Here is a 17,512-nt window from a genome sequence, read left to right as displayed (position 1 = left end):
AGTTCGCTGTGGAGACCAAAGCTGATTTAGCTCAAGTTACCCTACAAGACACCTCCCTCACCAACGTACCGTAGACAATGGATCAGTTTGAAGAATGAATCCTCAATGAAAGACGAATTTTAGGCCCTATGTAGCGGAATCACTGATGGCGAACCTTTAGTACGAACAGTTGGAGGCCACTGCCCTCATAAAAAGCTCCATCGGGGAAGTCTTATCGGTTTTCCAAATAGGAGAATACGATTGGTCCACTGAGTTGAATAGAAACGGAGACTTTAGGAGACCAAGGCTTGGTGTGGAATTGTAATTCCATACAAGAGGAAGAAGATGCAAATGAGATTGAACTTTTGTGATTCCATTTTTCATTCCCTACCTTGTCGACCGATACTTTTTTCGTAATATGGTTCTTTGAATTTTTTCATGACTTTGCTTAGTTTAAGTAGTGAGGAAACTTAACTCCGCCATGCTATTAACATAGTATGCTGGTCCCAAGCCCAGGTAAAGGAGGAGGGTTTGAGGCAACGTACTTTGTACTATCCTCAGTAAAAGAAAAATAAAATGGTTAGATCAGGGAAAAAGATAAATAGAGTATAGTTGGAGTTATTCAGGACGGAAATCAACGACAGAGGTGAGTCATTATTTGATTTTATTATTACTTGAAATCTATCGGTGTGTAACAGGGGTTGTACACCAACCTTCCATTTCCCTGCTGGGAGAACTGTGACGGTTGAGAGGAGATCCTTAATATCACCTTAATAACCGACAATGGGATTCTTAGAGTGGAGGACTGGAGAGTGTCTGACCAGAGATCCTTCTCTGATCACAGTTGGATATTTTTTAATCTAAATGTATAGCCTTCTATGCCTACAAGAGAACCTTTGCAAAGAAATGGAGCCTCCGGCCAAGGATGGTTTCCTGGATGTACACCGCTGTAATGCGTGCGATCTTAACGTACGGCTCTATTGTATGGTGGCATGCTTTGAGAAAAAATACAACAGGATGAAGCTTAATAGAATTCAAAGAACCGCGTGTGCAGGTGCTACTGGGGGTCTGCAGTCCTGCCCGGCAGCAACATCATAGACGAAGTACCTCGGGAAATCTGGACATTCCCCACGGACAATGCCACACGCAAGCCGAACTTCACGAGAAACTTTCCTGTGGACTTTCCAACCAGGGCAAAGTGGAAGATCTGCGGCGTGTTGGAAGGTTATGTTTCAGTATTCTTTACGGACGGATCAAAGATGGCCTGTGGAGTCAGCGCGGGGGTTTTCTCAAATACACACAGTGTATCCAAGTCGTATAGTCTGCCGGGTTTCGAAAGTGTATTCCAGGCCGGAAGTACTGGCGATATTGGAAGTCTGTCGATGGCTGGAGCGAGATTCGAGCCTCAAGCGTAACATAGTCATTCTGACCGACAGTAAGCGGCCATCAAGGCCTTGTACTCAGCGACGACATCTTCCAGGCTGGTGGGGCAGTGCAGAGATGCGCTGAACCATCTGGACGGCGCGTTCAAGGTCACCCTCCTCTGGGTTCCCGGGCATAGGAACATAGAGGGGAATGAGCGGGCTGACGGATTGGCCAGACGATTCTCTGCTCTTGGCAGCCCTTCGGTGAATACAGTACAGCGAGTCTACTCGCACTACTTAGTAGCCGCGGACCTAAGAGGGGGAAGGTTTACGAGCTTCGCCAAGTCAAGGAGAATTTGGCCCACTTATAACTTAGCCCGATCACGAGAGCTCCTGTGCGAGACGCGTGCAAATGCATTCAAGATTACGTTGGTGTGCATGGGACACTGTCCCATAGGGGATCATGCCGCCAGGCTAGGCATACACATCGCATTACCGAAGCTGCGGTGAAGGAAGGAAAAACCTCATGCACTTTTTAGCTAGAGTCTGGCTAGGGACACTGGATAAACCATTCTTTAGGAACCTCAGAGAAATTTCTAGCTGCAAGGTGGGAGAGGTGCTTTCCTTCGTGAATACTACGGGCTGGCTCTTACGATCCGAGCCGGATAGACTTCGCCTTTCTGCGCTCATAACAGCAGCCACGGTCTTAGGAGTGTGTGGCATTAAAACGGCGCACCACAGCGCTAATTGGGCTCCTCGGAGCGGCCACTGTATCTCCCTACCTACCCCATAATTCACAGTACAACGCTTAAAACTCAAGCCAAAATAAAACCATTCAATACTTGGTTGATATTCCTTCACACTTAATTACATGTCAAGGGGTCAACAAACTTCTTAACAAAGTGCCAGTTCTAGACAATTGTCTGTCTAGGTAGTGAATTCATGCATTTTAATTTAATTTTCCTTTCTACGATCCATAAAAAGATATTACTTTTTTTTAATTCTTTCGGTACTTTCCGGCTAATGGTATATAACTATTAAATGATGATGAAAGCAGGTGTTTAGCTTGATTAGAAAATAAATAACATTCACACTTTCATGTATGGACCTCTATATATACCCCCCATTCATTACATATATAGTCATTCATCTCGCGGAATGAAACGTGTATTACAGCCATACCTTTAGCTTAGAAAACATCTGCGTATGATGAAATTTTTCTTTGAAAAACGTTACAATATATGATACTGTTCCTATGCATGATAAAATCCTTGTTCTTGGAATAAATTAAAAGATCTGATCATATTGCTTTCTGGTTGAGTTTTAGTCAAGCAATCCTGAAATAAAGCGAACTGAAGTAGTTTTTCGGGTAACATACCAATAAATATCTAGAAAAATTAACATATATCTGTCGCACCTGACGTTCAAAGGTCATAATATGCGTCTACCAAGCTAAATTTTGCCATCTCATGAGTCAGTCATTTAACAGGTTTTTCATGAAGAAAATCTTTACATAATTAAAACGTTTCCCTAACGTAGCATAGTTGAATTAAAGATAATATTCCCAGATTTCCAGTTTTAATTTTTTATGTAGTCCTGGTATTAATATGACTCGAACTTGCTCCATTAGTGGTGTTAATTCATAAAACAGAACGCCCTAATATGTGTCCAGGTATATTACATAATATCAATTTAAGCACACAAAAATGTGAGTCAGCTATCTTGTCGTCTCACTAGAAAACGAATCTCAGATATTTTTGTTAAAATTAGAAATCTAGTTTGAATACAAAGTAGTATTTCTCTGAATTCGAATTGATAATGCAAGTCTACTAACTCCAATGTATGTGGATAGCATGTTATACATAAGTATGTGCTATATATCGATAACCAGGGAGCTAATGTAGCTTACGAGAAACATACAGATACGGATATACGGATAAATAACGTTGCTAAAATCCCCCTGTGAGATATGAATGTAACATAATCTTATATGCATTATAAACACCACAAAGAAGTAAAGATACTTAAATTGGTAGCACGAATTGAACAGTTCTCACTGCTAATTTTCAAATCTTTTCAAGTGTATTTATCTATTCAAATTCATTCGTTATCAACTACGATCCAAATATTCATTTTGAATTCAAATTTGAAAATTTATTCAACTATCCACAGGTGGGATTGTGTCTTTACTAACAGTGGACCTAAACTTTTATAATATACACTACGCATGTCTGCAAAAGATAGTATCTGAATCTGGGGTTCATACATGTGAAAAGAATCGACAATGTAGTTCGGTCGTGGTTTGTTTCGCGAATAATAACATCACGCAAGAAAATGATGTACGAAATTAAAGCTAAATTAAATTTCGCATGTATATACATATACGTATGTACATATCCACTCTTTCTGAAAAAAAGTTGACTGACGGTTTCATCCAGGGCAGAGGCAACTCATCAGACGCTGCCTCACTGCCCTGGGAGCAGCGTGACCCAAAGTGGCGTCCAAAAACAACAATTTTCCAAAAATAACAATCTTTTATTTACTAGAAAAGGTGAATATAAACTTAGGGACTACCTTAACAGTTAAACTTAATCTAAAGTACATAATGGTCAAAGGGTAGTATAGGTCCGGGGGCGAAACGTGAATTGGTACCCACGATGGAGCATAAAACCTAGGAAACGCCTGCTGAACCAACACCAACAGCTCTACTACCAAACCCTATCTTAACCTCCACGTGGCGATCGCTGGCAGCTCTTTCTTAACGAAAAGCTGCAGACGGAGAAGGATGAAGACGAGTCTCCCGCGCCTAAAAACGGGACAAATTGCATCAACTGGTCCTCCAGGTTGGGGGTTGGGTAGGGCTGACAATCCTACAAGGAAAACAATTTGTTACGAAGTCACAACAGGAGCCTCGGACTGGACGGATTACACAGCGACGAACCGGGCAACGATAAAGGAATAACGATTTGCGCATTTTCTCATGGAACGTGCGCTCCCCGTACAGAGATGAAGCTGCCAAGCAGTTAGCCGATACCCTGTCCCAATATAGCGCTGATGTAACAGCGCAACAGGAGACGCGATGGACAGAGACCGGTTTCATGGAGAAGAGTCGCTACACCATATATTATAGTGGCCATCCAGTAAACCATGTGCCCGGAGTAGGTTTCTTAGTCAGCCAAAAACTGAAACCTGTTGTTATCGGCTTTGAAAACACAAGCGAACGGCTATGCACTTTGCGCTTGCGAGGCAAGTTTAGAAATATAAGCCTATAAACCAGAGTCGTAGAAGGATACCTTCTACGAGGCAGTAGAACGAACCCTCGAAGCCAGTCCCAGATATGATATCAAAAATTATACTTGGGGATTTTAACAGCCAAGTAGGGATGCAGACCGTACTAAAGGCGCTATTGTTGGCTCCCATAGCTTACACTAAAATACAAATAATAACGGACTGCGGATTATTCAGTTAGCAGTATCACACGAAATGATTGTTGGAAGTACCTGGTTTGCGCGGAAAGCGGTCCACAATAATACGTGGGTCTCTCCAGGCGGGACCACTTTCAACCAAATTGACCACGTGTTGATTGAACGTCGCCACCTCTCAGCCTTGAATATCAGACCATATAGGGGGGCCAATATAAACTGGGACCACTATCTCGTTGGCATGGTGCTCCGAGCTCGAATTACGACACCACCTATAATCCCCTCTGATAATCAAGTGAGAGTGAATTCTAAAGCCATCCACAACACAGCCCTCTGCAACACCTACAAGAGGGAAATGAATGCCACAATAACCACAGTCAACAGAGGTCCTGAAGATGAAGCATCAACAAATGATCTTCACAACCGCCTGAAGATCGTTATCATTGATACGGCCACAAAAATGCTTGGCCCCAGCCATAAAACGAGTCGGAACGGTTTGTTTGACGAGAAATGTAAGCTAGCAACGGAACGGAAGATTGCTGCATACCGAGTAATGTTGTATTCTGAATTAGTGCGGCCAAGCGCACAGACTTATCACGAACTCCGTCGAGCGAAGAAGTGACTTCACAGACGGAAAAAGGAAGCCTGGGACAACCATCAAGTCTATGAACTAGAAAAGTACAGGGAGCAACAGCACCAGGCGCGGAAGTTTTACCAACAAGTCAGCAGGATGAAGCCTTGTACACCTCGATGCTCATCCCGCCGAGACAAAGATTTCCGACAGAACGGGCATATTGGAGCGATGGGTTGAGTACTCTGATGAGCTACTGAACAACCAGAACATCGGCGAGTTGGAGGTCCCGCCAACTGATAACGACGGACAAATACTGCCACCACCAAGTTTAGGAGAAAGAGTCCGTGCAATTCATCGGCATAAAAATCATAAGTCGCCAGGGACCGATGGAATTACAGCCTAATTAGTCAAATATGCAGGCGACCAGTTACACCAAGTGTTTCATCAACTTGTGCTCAAGGTATGGGATAGCAAATCAATGCCTGGCGACTGGCACCGAGACATTATCTGCCTCATACATAAAAAGGGAGATATCACACAGTGCAGCAATTATAGAGGTATCACGTTGCTGAGTACTATTTATAAGATATTGTCCGCTATCGTGATAGGCCGGATAGCCCCATACGCCCAGAACATCATTGACCCATACCAAAGAGGCTTCACTCCAGGCAAATCAGCAGCAGATCAGATCTTCTCTTTGCGGCAAACGATGGAAAAACTGTTGGAATATGGACATCAGTTGCACCATCTATTCATCGACTTTAGAGCAGCCTATGATAGCATAGCCAGGGTAAACCTGTACACGACCATGAGAGAATTCGGTATCCCGACGAAATTAATAAGAATAGGCTGACCCTGACCAATGTGCAAGACCAGATAAAAGCAGCAAGATTACTCTCAAGACCATTCGACATCCACAACGGTCTACGACAAGGGGATGCCTTACCATGCGTCCTCTTTAACTTAGCCCTCAAGAAAGTAATCCGTGATACGTGCGGTAAATGCAAGAGGTACGATGCTCTTTAAATCCACCCAACTAATGGCCTATGCTGACGATATCGACATCATGGGAAGAAACACCCGAGACGTACAAACTGCCTTCATCCAGATCGAGCAGGTGTCATGAAATCTTGGGCTGCACATAAATGAAGGCAAGACAAAGCATATGGTGGCAACGTGAGTACTATAAACCAACCAATCAACAACATCGAACCGCACTGGTCAAATGGGAAGAATAAAGATAGGAGACTACATCTTTGAGACCCTTGATAATTTCTCCTATCTAGGGCCGAAAATCACACCGATAACAGCTACGATGATGAAATCCGCGCACGGTTGTCCGCAACCAATATAGCCTATTTCAACTTACAAAAACTGTTCCGCTCGAAACGTCTCACCATAGGGTCAAAGCTCTTACTCTACAAAACAATGATCTTGCCAGTCCTCATGTATTTCTCGGAGACTTGGGTTCTTAGCAAGAAAAATTGCGAACTCTTGGCCGCGTTCGAGGGGAAGAATCCTCCGAAGAATTTGTGGCCCCCTACATGAGGATGGACGATTCCGTGCCCTACATAACGACAAAATCTATGAGCGACGCCATCATCGTCCGGTTGTGGATAAAATCCGGCTCAATAGGTTACGGTGGGTGGGTCACTTAATCCGTATGGATGAGGATGATCCAGCCCAGAAAGTCTATAAGGGCAATATCTATGTTAGAAAAAGGAGACGAGGCAAACCCTGTCTGAGATGGAGCGATGGCGTAGGTCAGGACGCCAGACAGCTTTTAGGGATATCGTTGAGCATATTTAAAACGAGTGGGGTAGGATGCGTGACGTGCAGGAGAGGGATGAGTATAGCAGATGAGTTCGTATGGCACACGGTGAAAGGCTTTCTCCAGATCCAGAAATGCCGGTATTTCTCCATGAGTAGCCGCGCAGCGTGTATCGCGTCAGTAGTTCCGCAGTTTTTGACAAATCCAACTTGATTCACGGTTATTTCAACGATTTCGCGAATACAGTTGTCAAGAATGCGTTCAAAAATTTTTTTATTTTACTGAAGGCCCACCTAGATCTTTGACTTTCTACCACAGCAGATGTAGATCTAGCAAATGTGATATGAACTAGCTCTGAAAATTATGAACAAAAATAAATTTTGCCTGAATGGCTTGTTTTGGACGGTTTTCCAAACTAAAAGGAATCACGGACAGAAGTCTCTATTTTCTAAATTTACATTCCAAAAAATCGATGTGTTGATGGTTGCATTCGCTGTAAAACCTCCAAAGTTGGAAGAAAGTGTAACAATTTGACAAAAAGATCGATAAAAAAAATTCGCGGAATATTATGAGGGGCAATAACGCCCTAATATCCTCCCCTAAATGTTTGCAAAGGAAAATAAAAATTCGCAGCAAAAAAAAAATCCGCAATAAATATATCAATTCCAAAACGAAGAACAAACCAAAGGTAAAATTAACAATAAATGTAATGTCCTAAATCAGTCGTTGAGGAGGCAATCAATTAATCAGTTTACACCAATCGATCATCGCTAAGGACACCGGAAGCGTTCTTATGACAAACTGGAAACAGCTGTTGTCGTCTTAGAAAAAGTTAAAAAATTAAGAAAGAAAAATAACTTATTTCACCTCAATAAAATTCTCATATTTGAAGACTCCATAACGCTGTGAAAACAAAACAATCACTCGCGAGTTAATCAATTCTTACAAAAAAAAACACTTCACACAAGATTTAAAAAAAACTACTAAACTCGGAACAACTTCTAGAGTTCGATGCCGCCATACTGAAACTAGAACTGCAACTGTCAAAACGCCATTAGGAGGTGCCGGCTCTTGGTGCTGTTGAGTAATGTCAAACAAAGCACAGGGTAACAAATATGGGGAGAAGAGATTTAAAAATATTTTTTTTTGCAGTTTAAGATATTTTATTTACTCGCAAACATTTTTACCATGATTTACAATAAATATTTGTAATATTTATTTCAATTTTTTATATAAGTGCAATCACAATTAAAAATTCTGATACGTTATGGATTCAATGTAACTTTTCATAGATTTATTTGACTATCTTTTTTTTCTTCAGCCTTTGTCCCGTTCACAAGCAGGGTCGCCTCGAATTTGACTATGATGTACAAATTATGCTACCAGATTTATTTCGCGAATTTTAAGAAAAAAATAATATATATTTAAAGTAACTTCTTTTTAATTTTTAATTATGGTCATTGGAACTGAAAGAAAATTTTAAAATGAAAGATTGCCTTAGAAGATATGTTTCCTTTTTATTGACGAAAAGTATTTGATAATATGTAATATATCCGGATAGCTGCGTGGTTGGAGCACAGGAAGGTCGCGGTTCAAATCTCACTCGTGGCGGTGGGAATTGCATCGTGATTTGACGTCAAGTACAGTCGACTCAGCTGTGAATAAGTACCTGAGTCAAATCAGGGTAGTAATCTCGGGCGAGCACAATGCTGACCACATTGCCTCCTACAGTGCTCCGTTACGGTCTTGAATAAAGTGCTCCAACACACTTCAAGGCCCTGATCCAATATGGGTTGTTGCGGTAACCATTATTATTATTAATATATACAAGGAGTCAAGCAGTGCACTGCAGGATAGACTGACACGGAACATAGCCCCTGAGCCAACCTATCTCTCTCTGAGAATGAGCTGTCTCACCTCTAGGGCGATGCATGGCTTTTCAGGGGCCAAGCCTCTCGTCTACCAAGACTGTTAGTGAGTGGTGAGAGCCACACCCTGTACGAGGTGACCCTACTATTAACAAAACGCTACAGATCTAGACTGGGGAGTCGAAAAACACCTCCCCCAATCCAGGGTGTCATGCGAACCGTGCCCATTGGATAGTTTGCAGTCGGGGGTAAGTAGCTGTATTCGAAGGAAGCCTCACTGATACCTGGTCGCCTCAGTGAGTAAGTTAGACCTTACCGTGCTACAGGGGGCTATTGCACGGCGGACCTCCTAACCCCCATACTCGCAGGAATCAAATGAGTATCAGCAATAAAGATGAAGAAACGAAAACCAATAAATAAAGCGTACCGTACCGCACACAAATTGGTTAATCAGGCGAAGGCACATCTCCGAAATACTGAGAGCCAGGTGATTAAAGCCAACCAGGGAGAAGTTGGAATGTCAAGCAGTGGACCCAAGGTTAAAATTGGTTAACTGCGTGGACCAACAAACGCCACTGCTCACAAAGCAAAGACCAGGAAAAGCTCGTCAGAGATAAATATATCAGACGTCAGGAAGGAAACGGGTCCCAATGGCGCAGCTGCTAAATGGTACCTGCCCAATCTGAAAGAAGGCCAGAAACCAGAAGAGGTTCTTAAGAAGGCTCAGGATAGATCTAACCCACCTCTACCGGAGCCGAGAAAGCGGGGAGGAGCAGAGATGAAGAGAATGCTCCCAAAAAATCCAAACCCGAACCGAAGGGAGGAGAAAACCCGGGCAGATCAGGGGTGAAGGCAGGACTCAGGAAGCTTGCCATAAGCTATGCTAGTGCGGTCAAGGGCATTCGACTGGCCATACTGCAAAAATGTTTCCCTAGCAAATACTCACTAGTGAGGAGCAGGAAACCATTGGAGACCTTGTCGTCAGGCAGATGTGGCTTCGGCATTTGCCGGGATGCGCTTTCGACCAGGTCTTATACTAGCGGACTGCGCGACGGAAGACACTGCAGGGTGCATTAGAAACATTATTCCGAAATTGCCAGGCTGGGAAGGGGCAGAAATGTCAACATGTGCTGTGGATGATATTCATAGACAATAGAAACGGAGGATCTTATAGACCTCTTAATTGCTCAGAATGAGGATCTTCATACGCGATTATAGAAAGTCTTCAGAAACAACGTGGAGGGAAAGGGTAAACTCCTCACGATCGAGGCAGATGACCGATCCCTGGAGGTAATCAAACATCGTAGTTGCCATATCAACTATCGATTTGCCAACATATCCTTGCATCTGCACAGGGAAAAGCCGAGGAAAAACACCTCGAAGGAGACACCGAGTGAAAAGCATACCGAGGTCCCCAAGAAGTCTCGAAAGCCATCGAGGCAGGAAGGACTGGATCAACCATGAGAAAATGCGCAAATCGTTATTCCTTTGTAGTTGTCGAGTTCATCTTTTTTGCGAAATTCTCAATATTTGCAGAGATATAAGCGTTTAATGTTTTTCCCAAAATTCGGCGAAATTTCGGAAATTTTTCCGGCACCCAGACCCCCCCAACATATGTACCATTTTGAAATGGACTTGAAGAGGATCGTACCCCTTGCATTTACCCCAGCATCACGGATCACTTTCTCCAGAGCCAGGTTAAAGAGCGCGCATAATAGGGCATGATAGGCCTTTGTCTTAGACCGTTGAAGATGTCGAATGGTCTCGAGAGTGATCCTGCTGCTTTTATCTGGCCTCGCACATTGTTCAGGGTCTGCCTACTCAGTCTTGTCAATTTCGTCGGGATACCGAATTCTCTCATGGCCGTGTGTAGTTTTACCCTGGCTATGCTCTCATAGGCGGCTTTAAAGTCGATGAAAAGATGGGCAATTGATGTCCATATTCCATCAGTAGCCACACAGAGACAATCTGATCTGTTGCTGATTTGCCTAGAGTGAAGCCTCTTTGGTATGGGCCAATGATATTCTGGGCGTAAAGGACTATCCGGCCTAGCGAAATAGAGGAGAATATCTTAGGAATGGTACTCAGGGATGTGATGCCTCTATAATTGCTGCACTGTGTGATATCTCTCTTTTTATGTATGAGACAGATAATGCCTCGTTGCCAATCGTCAGGCATTGATTCGCTGTCCCATACCCTTGTAACTGGTCGCCTCCATATTTAACCATTTCGGCTGTAATTCCATCGGCTCCTGGCGACTTATGATTTTTAATCCGATGAATTGCACGGACTGTTTGTTCTATACTTGGTGGTGGCGGTATTTGTCCGTCGTCTTCAGTTGGCGGGACCTCCAACTCGCCGATGTTCTGGTTGTTCAGTAGCACATCAAAGTACTCATCCCATCGCTCTTATATGCCCATTCTGTCGGAAATCAGATTTTCCTCTTTGTCGCGATCTGTCAGCTATCACCATTTCTCTCTTTCGGAAAGTGTTCATGCATCCAATGTTTGTGACTACAATATTCAGGCGAGAAAGAGCTTCGAGTAATACACGTCCTCTTATGTTAATTTCTCGACTGCTGCCTGCAATGTGGGCGCTGTCAGTGCCACCTATTTACCTGCAGGACCGACAATTGGGGCTTTCTTCGCAGTCTTCTGCAATTTGGCCTTTTTCGCATTCACGGCACAGGTCGAACCTATCGTGTACGCGCATGCTCTCAGAGTTATCTGCCTTTGCAGTTGGCAGACGACCCAACCAATCCGGGAGTTTGTTGGCAGTGATACCTCTTTTGGCCGCTTGGAGTGTTAGACTTATGGGCACCGTTTTTGTACCGCCGTACGCCTTCCTTAACCGTAGAATGTCTGCCTCCTGCACCGGCTTTATTCCCAGTTGGAATCGTAGGGCTTGGAAAATTTCGTCCGTCGTTCTAATCTCGGATCGCCCCTCTGCATTCGCGTTATGTGGTCCACCCTTTTACCTAGCTCTGTCAACGAGGTGTCTGTTTTGACCTTGCGTAGAATATCAGCGTACGTGAGTTCACTTTTTTTCGTTATTATTAGCGCATCTGTTCTGCAGCTTTTCTTCTTTTCCACTTTAGTCCAAGAGGAACCTCGAATGCATTTACCATCTTCGGCTGCAGGGACTCTCTTAGTCTTTTACGGAGCTCCGGAGTTTCCTTTGTGCCCAGTATATGATGTGCTTTTACATCCATAATTGTGAAGGGGTTGTTCCTAGAAGAGAGTGCTCTTGGCGTTGACTGCAGTGCTGTAGTTTCTGCCGGTGTTTTCATTACTTTCTTTTAGTCCCTCTTCTCGCCCGTACCCTTGCTAGTGGGAAATACGCTGGATGTCGCGTAACCATCTGACGTTCGGACGGATGTTTCTCTTCCGGCTTGATTTTCTATTGTTGCTCCAAATAATCTACGCCTACAAATTAAGCTAGTTACCCACCGCTACCCATCTGTCCGTTTGTCTATCACATGCACTTTTCTCAGAAACAGATGCATCGATTGACGACGAAATTTGGTGAGAATGTGGAAACTGTGGACGCCCACATATGTACATAGTAAGTTACGTAATTCTACGTTAAGTTTAAGAAACGTACACCCCAAAAAGAGGGTGTATATGTTTTTTCACCGAATATAGTCATGCTGGATATCAAATGAAAGGCCTCGATTGATACTTTTTGAAGCCATTTTGACATTTGTTGAAAAGGCATGGAGTGTGGGGGCCGTAAAGTGATATTTTGTTCAATGGACCCATTCTCAGAAATTACCCAACTGAAAAATCTGGAAAAAAATCATGAAGCCTCTATACGGTGTTCGAGCCTCAAAATACTCTCCATATCTGGATCTACTCAATTTAAGTTAATTATAGTATATTACTATAATTTCGGGGAATATCCGTCCATCTGTAATATTTTATTTAAAGCGTAGTGTGCATCCTTGCAACGATGCAATCCTTACAACTGGGAAGAGTTATCTCCTAAGTAGCTCACACCGCTCTGTATCGTAACCGGAAGGATTGTTATCGTTATATAAGTCCCATCCATCGGCTTCAATAGCCTTGGCTGTAAATGGAGGCTTCGCCGTTGCTTTGATTTCCCATTAGCCTCGGATGCCCCAGACGATGCTTTCCCTTCAACGTTGGCAAAATCCGGGATTTGTGTTTTGCCCGAGACGATTTGTCCGAACACTTTTTGCTCGAAGGAATTGTTTTGCCTGAAGTCCGTTTGCCCGGACTCTGCTTGCAGCTCGACGACAAATGCTTACCTGTAGGTAAGATTTGTTTTCTGGGGGCAGGGTGGGTGGATGCGTTTACGTGTTGGATTCCCGCACAATACGCTGTAGGAGTACCAACTAAACACCTCCCTATCACCAGAGAACTAGCCTTTGACATATTACTTCGGGCTAGCCCTGACCGCCCCCCCCCCCCGCTCTCCCGGCTTTGGAAGGAAAGGAGTTGCTAGTTCAGGGAACCCCTTGACATCCGGTCCCTCCGCCGGAGGCAGGAGAAGATCGCGCCTTCCCAATCCTGCGCAGGTACGACTGAAAACCTTCATGCCCGCTTAGAAGTTGAGTAAGGAAGTAATCTATCTCACCGTGCATTTGGTTCAGCCACGGATCTCAATTGTCGACGAGCCGCGCAGTCCATCTGCCTCTTGGCTCATTTTGCCAGAGAGTTGCCACTCGGTAAAGGTGCGATGATTTTTTTCGCGGCGTCCTCTAGACAATCAAGCCGACACTGTCCGGTATCGTCTCATTCGGTGACAGGTAAACTCTAAAAAACGTTGTCCCTAAACACCGAATTCTGGCAAAGCCATTCCCTTGGCCTTGGGCAAGAATACGAACTCGAACGTCGTCCTGAACCCAGAGGGCTGCGGTGCTCGATAAGTCAAGATGCCATGAAGCTGGGTATTGCTTGCTGATTAGTACTAGATTAGCCTTTACCTCCGCTACAAACTCCGCCAGCAGCTGGTGAGCGGTGGCACTCCGGCGCATGTTAATTTGTAAAATGCGGATCATGCTATTCGTCTCCCAGCCCTTTCTAACTCTGTCCTAAGCATTGGATACCGTCCCAAACCTGCAGTGTGTGCGACGCCCTCACGAAGAGAATGTAACTTTGGTTTTCATTGCAGGTTTTCGCTTGGTGACCTACTTGATCGCATCTTCGGTGTGCTGTCCTCCAGTTCGGTTCGTTGCAAGTTGCTGACGTGTGTCCATAGTCTTGGTATGCTGCATTCTTCCGTTCCGTAGCTGGCTTACATTCATCGTCAAACCAACCGTTCCGACTTTTTTTGCGGCTGGGGCCAAGTATCTTTGTGGGCGTATCAATGATAACGTTCTTCAGGTGATTGTGAAGATTATTGGTTGTTGCTTCATCTCCAGGATCTCTGTTGACTGCGGTTATTGCATTATTATTCTACACTATAATCTATTATAGTTACAATTGATGCCATAAAAAAATCGATTCCTCGGATCCGACATACAGGATGACCCCCTTAAAGCCCTACTTGGGTAATCATGTTCCTTGTGATTGGATACCGATCTAGATCGTTGATGAAGTTATATTCTTGTGTGAATTTGCTGGTTTTCAACAGGTTAACGATAATTATTTGAACAATTATTAACGACTCAAGTCTTTTATTTATTATATTATATTTTAGATTATATATATATATAAAATAATAACAATGTAATTATTTAAGAAATAAGTATAAAAAAATTGCTCGTAATAAAAATATATCATATTAAATTTGAAGTATTTACGAACATGGAATATATCACGAAAATATCTGCATAAATTGCCATCGTCTATTTTATCTTATCTTTAGGGATAATTGTCAATTGAGTACCTCCTCGATGTGCCGAGGGTTTTTTTGTTCTCTTCAATGTTTATGTTTTTCTTTTTACTTTTCATCCAGTATTGGGAGCACCTCTCTTGTTTCACTTCTAACAAATGATGTCAAATAACATCTTACAAACCAACAAAAAAAGTTAAAATTATCCAAGCAAGTGCTAATCACTCACCGCATTCAGTATGCAATTAAAAATAACTAACAGATCCTAAAATATCGTTCTAATGGATAATATCTTTTCGAAGAATAAGCCTAAAACGGCAAATTTCAGGTCCTCTGCAATTGAAACCAAAAATTCATTTGAATACCATTGGAAAAACACTGCCTGCCTGGCTACATTCTAAATGAAAAGAAGGGTTGAAAGTAATTGGCCAATTTCTCTTGGCCTTCTGAACACTCATCATCAGTTACGTCGTCTGGAAGCTGTTTTTCTAGGACGGGAATTCTTTTTAGGGGTTGATTTTTTACGGTGGGAATTGGACCGTTTAGCGGCCCGTGGGAGAGAACGTTTTGTTGTGGAACTTTTAGGTGGAAGCTTTTTCTTATTTGGCTGCAATAGAATAAGAATAAAAGACCCAAAAAGGATGAGGGTAAAAAAAGGATAAATTTAGAATGTTTCAAGCCAAAATTAAGTCAAGCTGGTGGGTGAGTGTTGCAGGCTATGCAGCATAAGTTAGTTTTATTGTGTTTTATTTTGGTATTGCGGTGGTTGTGAGAGGGTTTAATTTGCTTCCGAAAGCTGCCTATTGGTAGTGGAGAACCTTGAAGGAACCCAATTTTACCTTTACTGTGCCACGTATCATTCCGGCCAAGAACTCGGCGGTGTTGGTGAACTTAAGACTTAGTCGATTAATTAAATTTAGGATTGGGTTGCGCGTTTTGAATGTACTGACTGTTGCCGTATAAGTTGGATCCGTATTACCCTAGATTAGGAGGATGCATTAGATTGATATGAATAATTTCCGAAATGCTGAAACGACTATCTTTATGTTACTAACAATTCCATTGTTCGATGACGGCATTTGTGGAGGCCTTTGGGTTGTTGGCCCGGACTGAGTTGGAGGTTGGGTGGTTGGTGGTGGTATTTGTCGTCGTGTTGTCTAAAATACATTCGAAATTTGTAAAATTCCAAGATTTTGTTGTAAAATTAATTGAATCGTGAATTCAGGAATTGGGTATTTTATTCAAAAAATTATAGATACAAAGATACAAATTCCGGGGAAAAAAATTCTGACCATCTCCTAGATTCTCCGTAGATTCGTATGAAGGACGGTCAAAACTGGTCCTAATTTTAAAAATATTTAGACCTTAAATGAGAGATTTCAAACTCTATCTGACAGTCCCAATTCCTCAATCCACTTCGTTTATTACTGGAGACATTACCGAATCTGGAACACTCGCTGAATCATCACCAAATCGTGTAGCAATGAACGATGGTTGCTCGTCACGTTGTACAATTGGTGTTTCATTGTCATTTTGACGAATCGGACGTTGTGTTAGTTCTGGATTTATTACCTTCAGATGTTTATCAAAATGTTTAGAATATGCTTGCCTGTCAGTTTGTCAAATGCAATATTCTAACAGAAGCTTATGCATAATATCATAGTTAAAGTAGTTAAAGAGGAGTATGCAGATTTTGAAAGTCAGTAAGGGAAAATTGAATGTTAGTGACGATCAGGAGTATGTCCTTTGATACCGTCAGAAAGGAGCTTTGATTTTCAGAAGCGAATTGTTGTAGTCGAAGCTGCAAATTATTACAGAAAACCGAGACCCCGAAAAAAAGTGATGATCGGCAAATGGATCGTTGGTTGATCTATACTGTGATCTTTTTATTTAACATAAGATTACCTAATTTCAAACTCCAAGCCCCCAGTTGACTGTTTTGAGCGGCGAGACAACCATCCTTTTAGGAAATGATACCTCCCCGTTCATAAGCCCATCTTTGGTGGAAAAACTAAAGCTTTCAGGCTAAAGTTCCTTCCTTCCTTTGTGAAACAAAAACTGCAGCAGCAGGACAAGCACAAAGACGAACACAAATATTTGTGATTTAGGGTTCGAACTAGAGGCGGATATATCGAGAGGCTTATCGACAGCCAACTTAGCCATCACCTCCCACCAGGATGTACTTAAATTTTGTCCCTGACATCGCTCCTTTACGTCCTATAATATAAGCAGAAACCTTGAAAAGGAATCATTGCCTTTTTAACTCTTGTTCATGGTCCATGTAAATCAGTTCCATCTTTTAATGGACCCAATAGGTTGCGGTGGGCGAGTTTCTTAATCCGTATGAATGAAGATGGTCAAGCCCGGAGGGTCTATAAGGACAATATCTATGAAAGAAAAAGAAGACATGGTAGATCCTGTCTCTAATGGAGCGACGGTATAGGTCTGGACACCAGACAGCTTTTAGGAATTAGTGGAGCCTGAACTTGTTTATAAACGAAGTACTAGACCGGCTACCGGTTGATGCACCGTTGATGGTGATATTATAATGGGCAAGGAATCAGCTCACTTCTCAGTTTTAAAGGAATGTTTCCTTCAATAAAATTCTTTTTTAAAGGAACACCAAACGTTGCTAAACCTGTTTCACCAGCTTGAAGTTAAGTTGGGAATTCCTCACATTCAGGGATGATTCTTTGATTCAATTTGAGTTATTTCTATGAGATGAGCAAGCAATC

At 42.7% G+C, this 17,512-nt stretch overlaps 2 protein-coding genes across 5 annotated transcripts in view; both read right to left on the bottom strand.

Annotated features, from left to right (window-relative positions):
- LOC119659568 (ejaculatory bulb-specific protein 3-like) overlaps positions 1 to 8,001 on the bottom strand; it is a 33,280-nt gene extending 25,279 nt beyond the window's left edge. Inside the window, exon 1 of the mRNA XM_038067722.1 lies at positions 7,978 to 8,001. The gene's annotated coding sequence lies outside the window, so the exon portion shown is untranslated. The remainder of the gene's footprint in view (positions 1 to 7,977) is intronic.
- Positions 8,002 to 14,615: 6,614 nt separating this feature from the next.
- The window catches only part of LOC119659567, an 89,513-nt gene continuing 86,616 nt past the window's right edge, over positions 14,616 to 17,512 (bottom strand). For 3 of the 4 annotated variants that reach the window (XM_038067720.1, XM_038067716.1, XM_038067718.1), the window contains exons 6-8: positions 16,218 to 16,349; positions 15,833 to 15,934; positions 14,616 to 15,757 (exon numbers count right to left, since the gene is read on the bottom strand). In XM_038067720.1, the coding sequence (XP_037923648.1) occupies positions 15,578 to 15,757; positions 15,833 to 15,934; positions 16,218 to 16,349 (414 nt within the window). In that variant the 3' untranslated portion in view covers positions 14,616 to 15,577. The remainder of the gene's footprint in view (positions 15,758 to 15,832; positions 15,935 to 16,217; positions 16,350 to 17,512) is intronic. The other variant, XM_038067719.1, reaches the window with a different exon arrangement.

The sequence above is a fragment of the Hermetia illucens genome, chromosome 6, assembly GCF_905115235.1.
Source record: "Hermetia illucens chromosome 6, iHerIll2.2.curated.20191125, whole genome shotgun sequence".
Classification (NCBI taxonomy): domain Eukaryota; kingdom Metazoa; phylum Arthropoda; class Insecta; order Diptera; family Stratiomyidae; genus Hermetia; species Hermetia illucens.
This window is presented reverse-complemented; position numbering and strand designations above follow the sequence as displayed.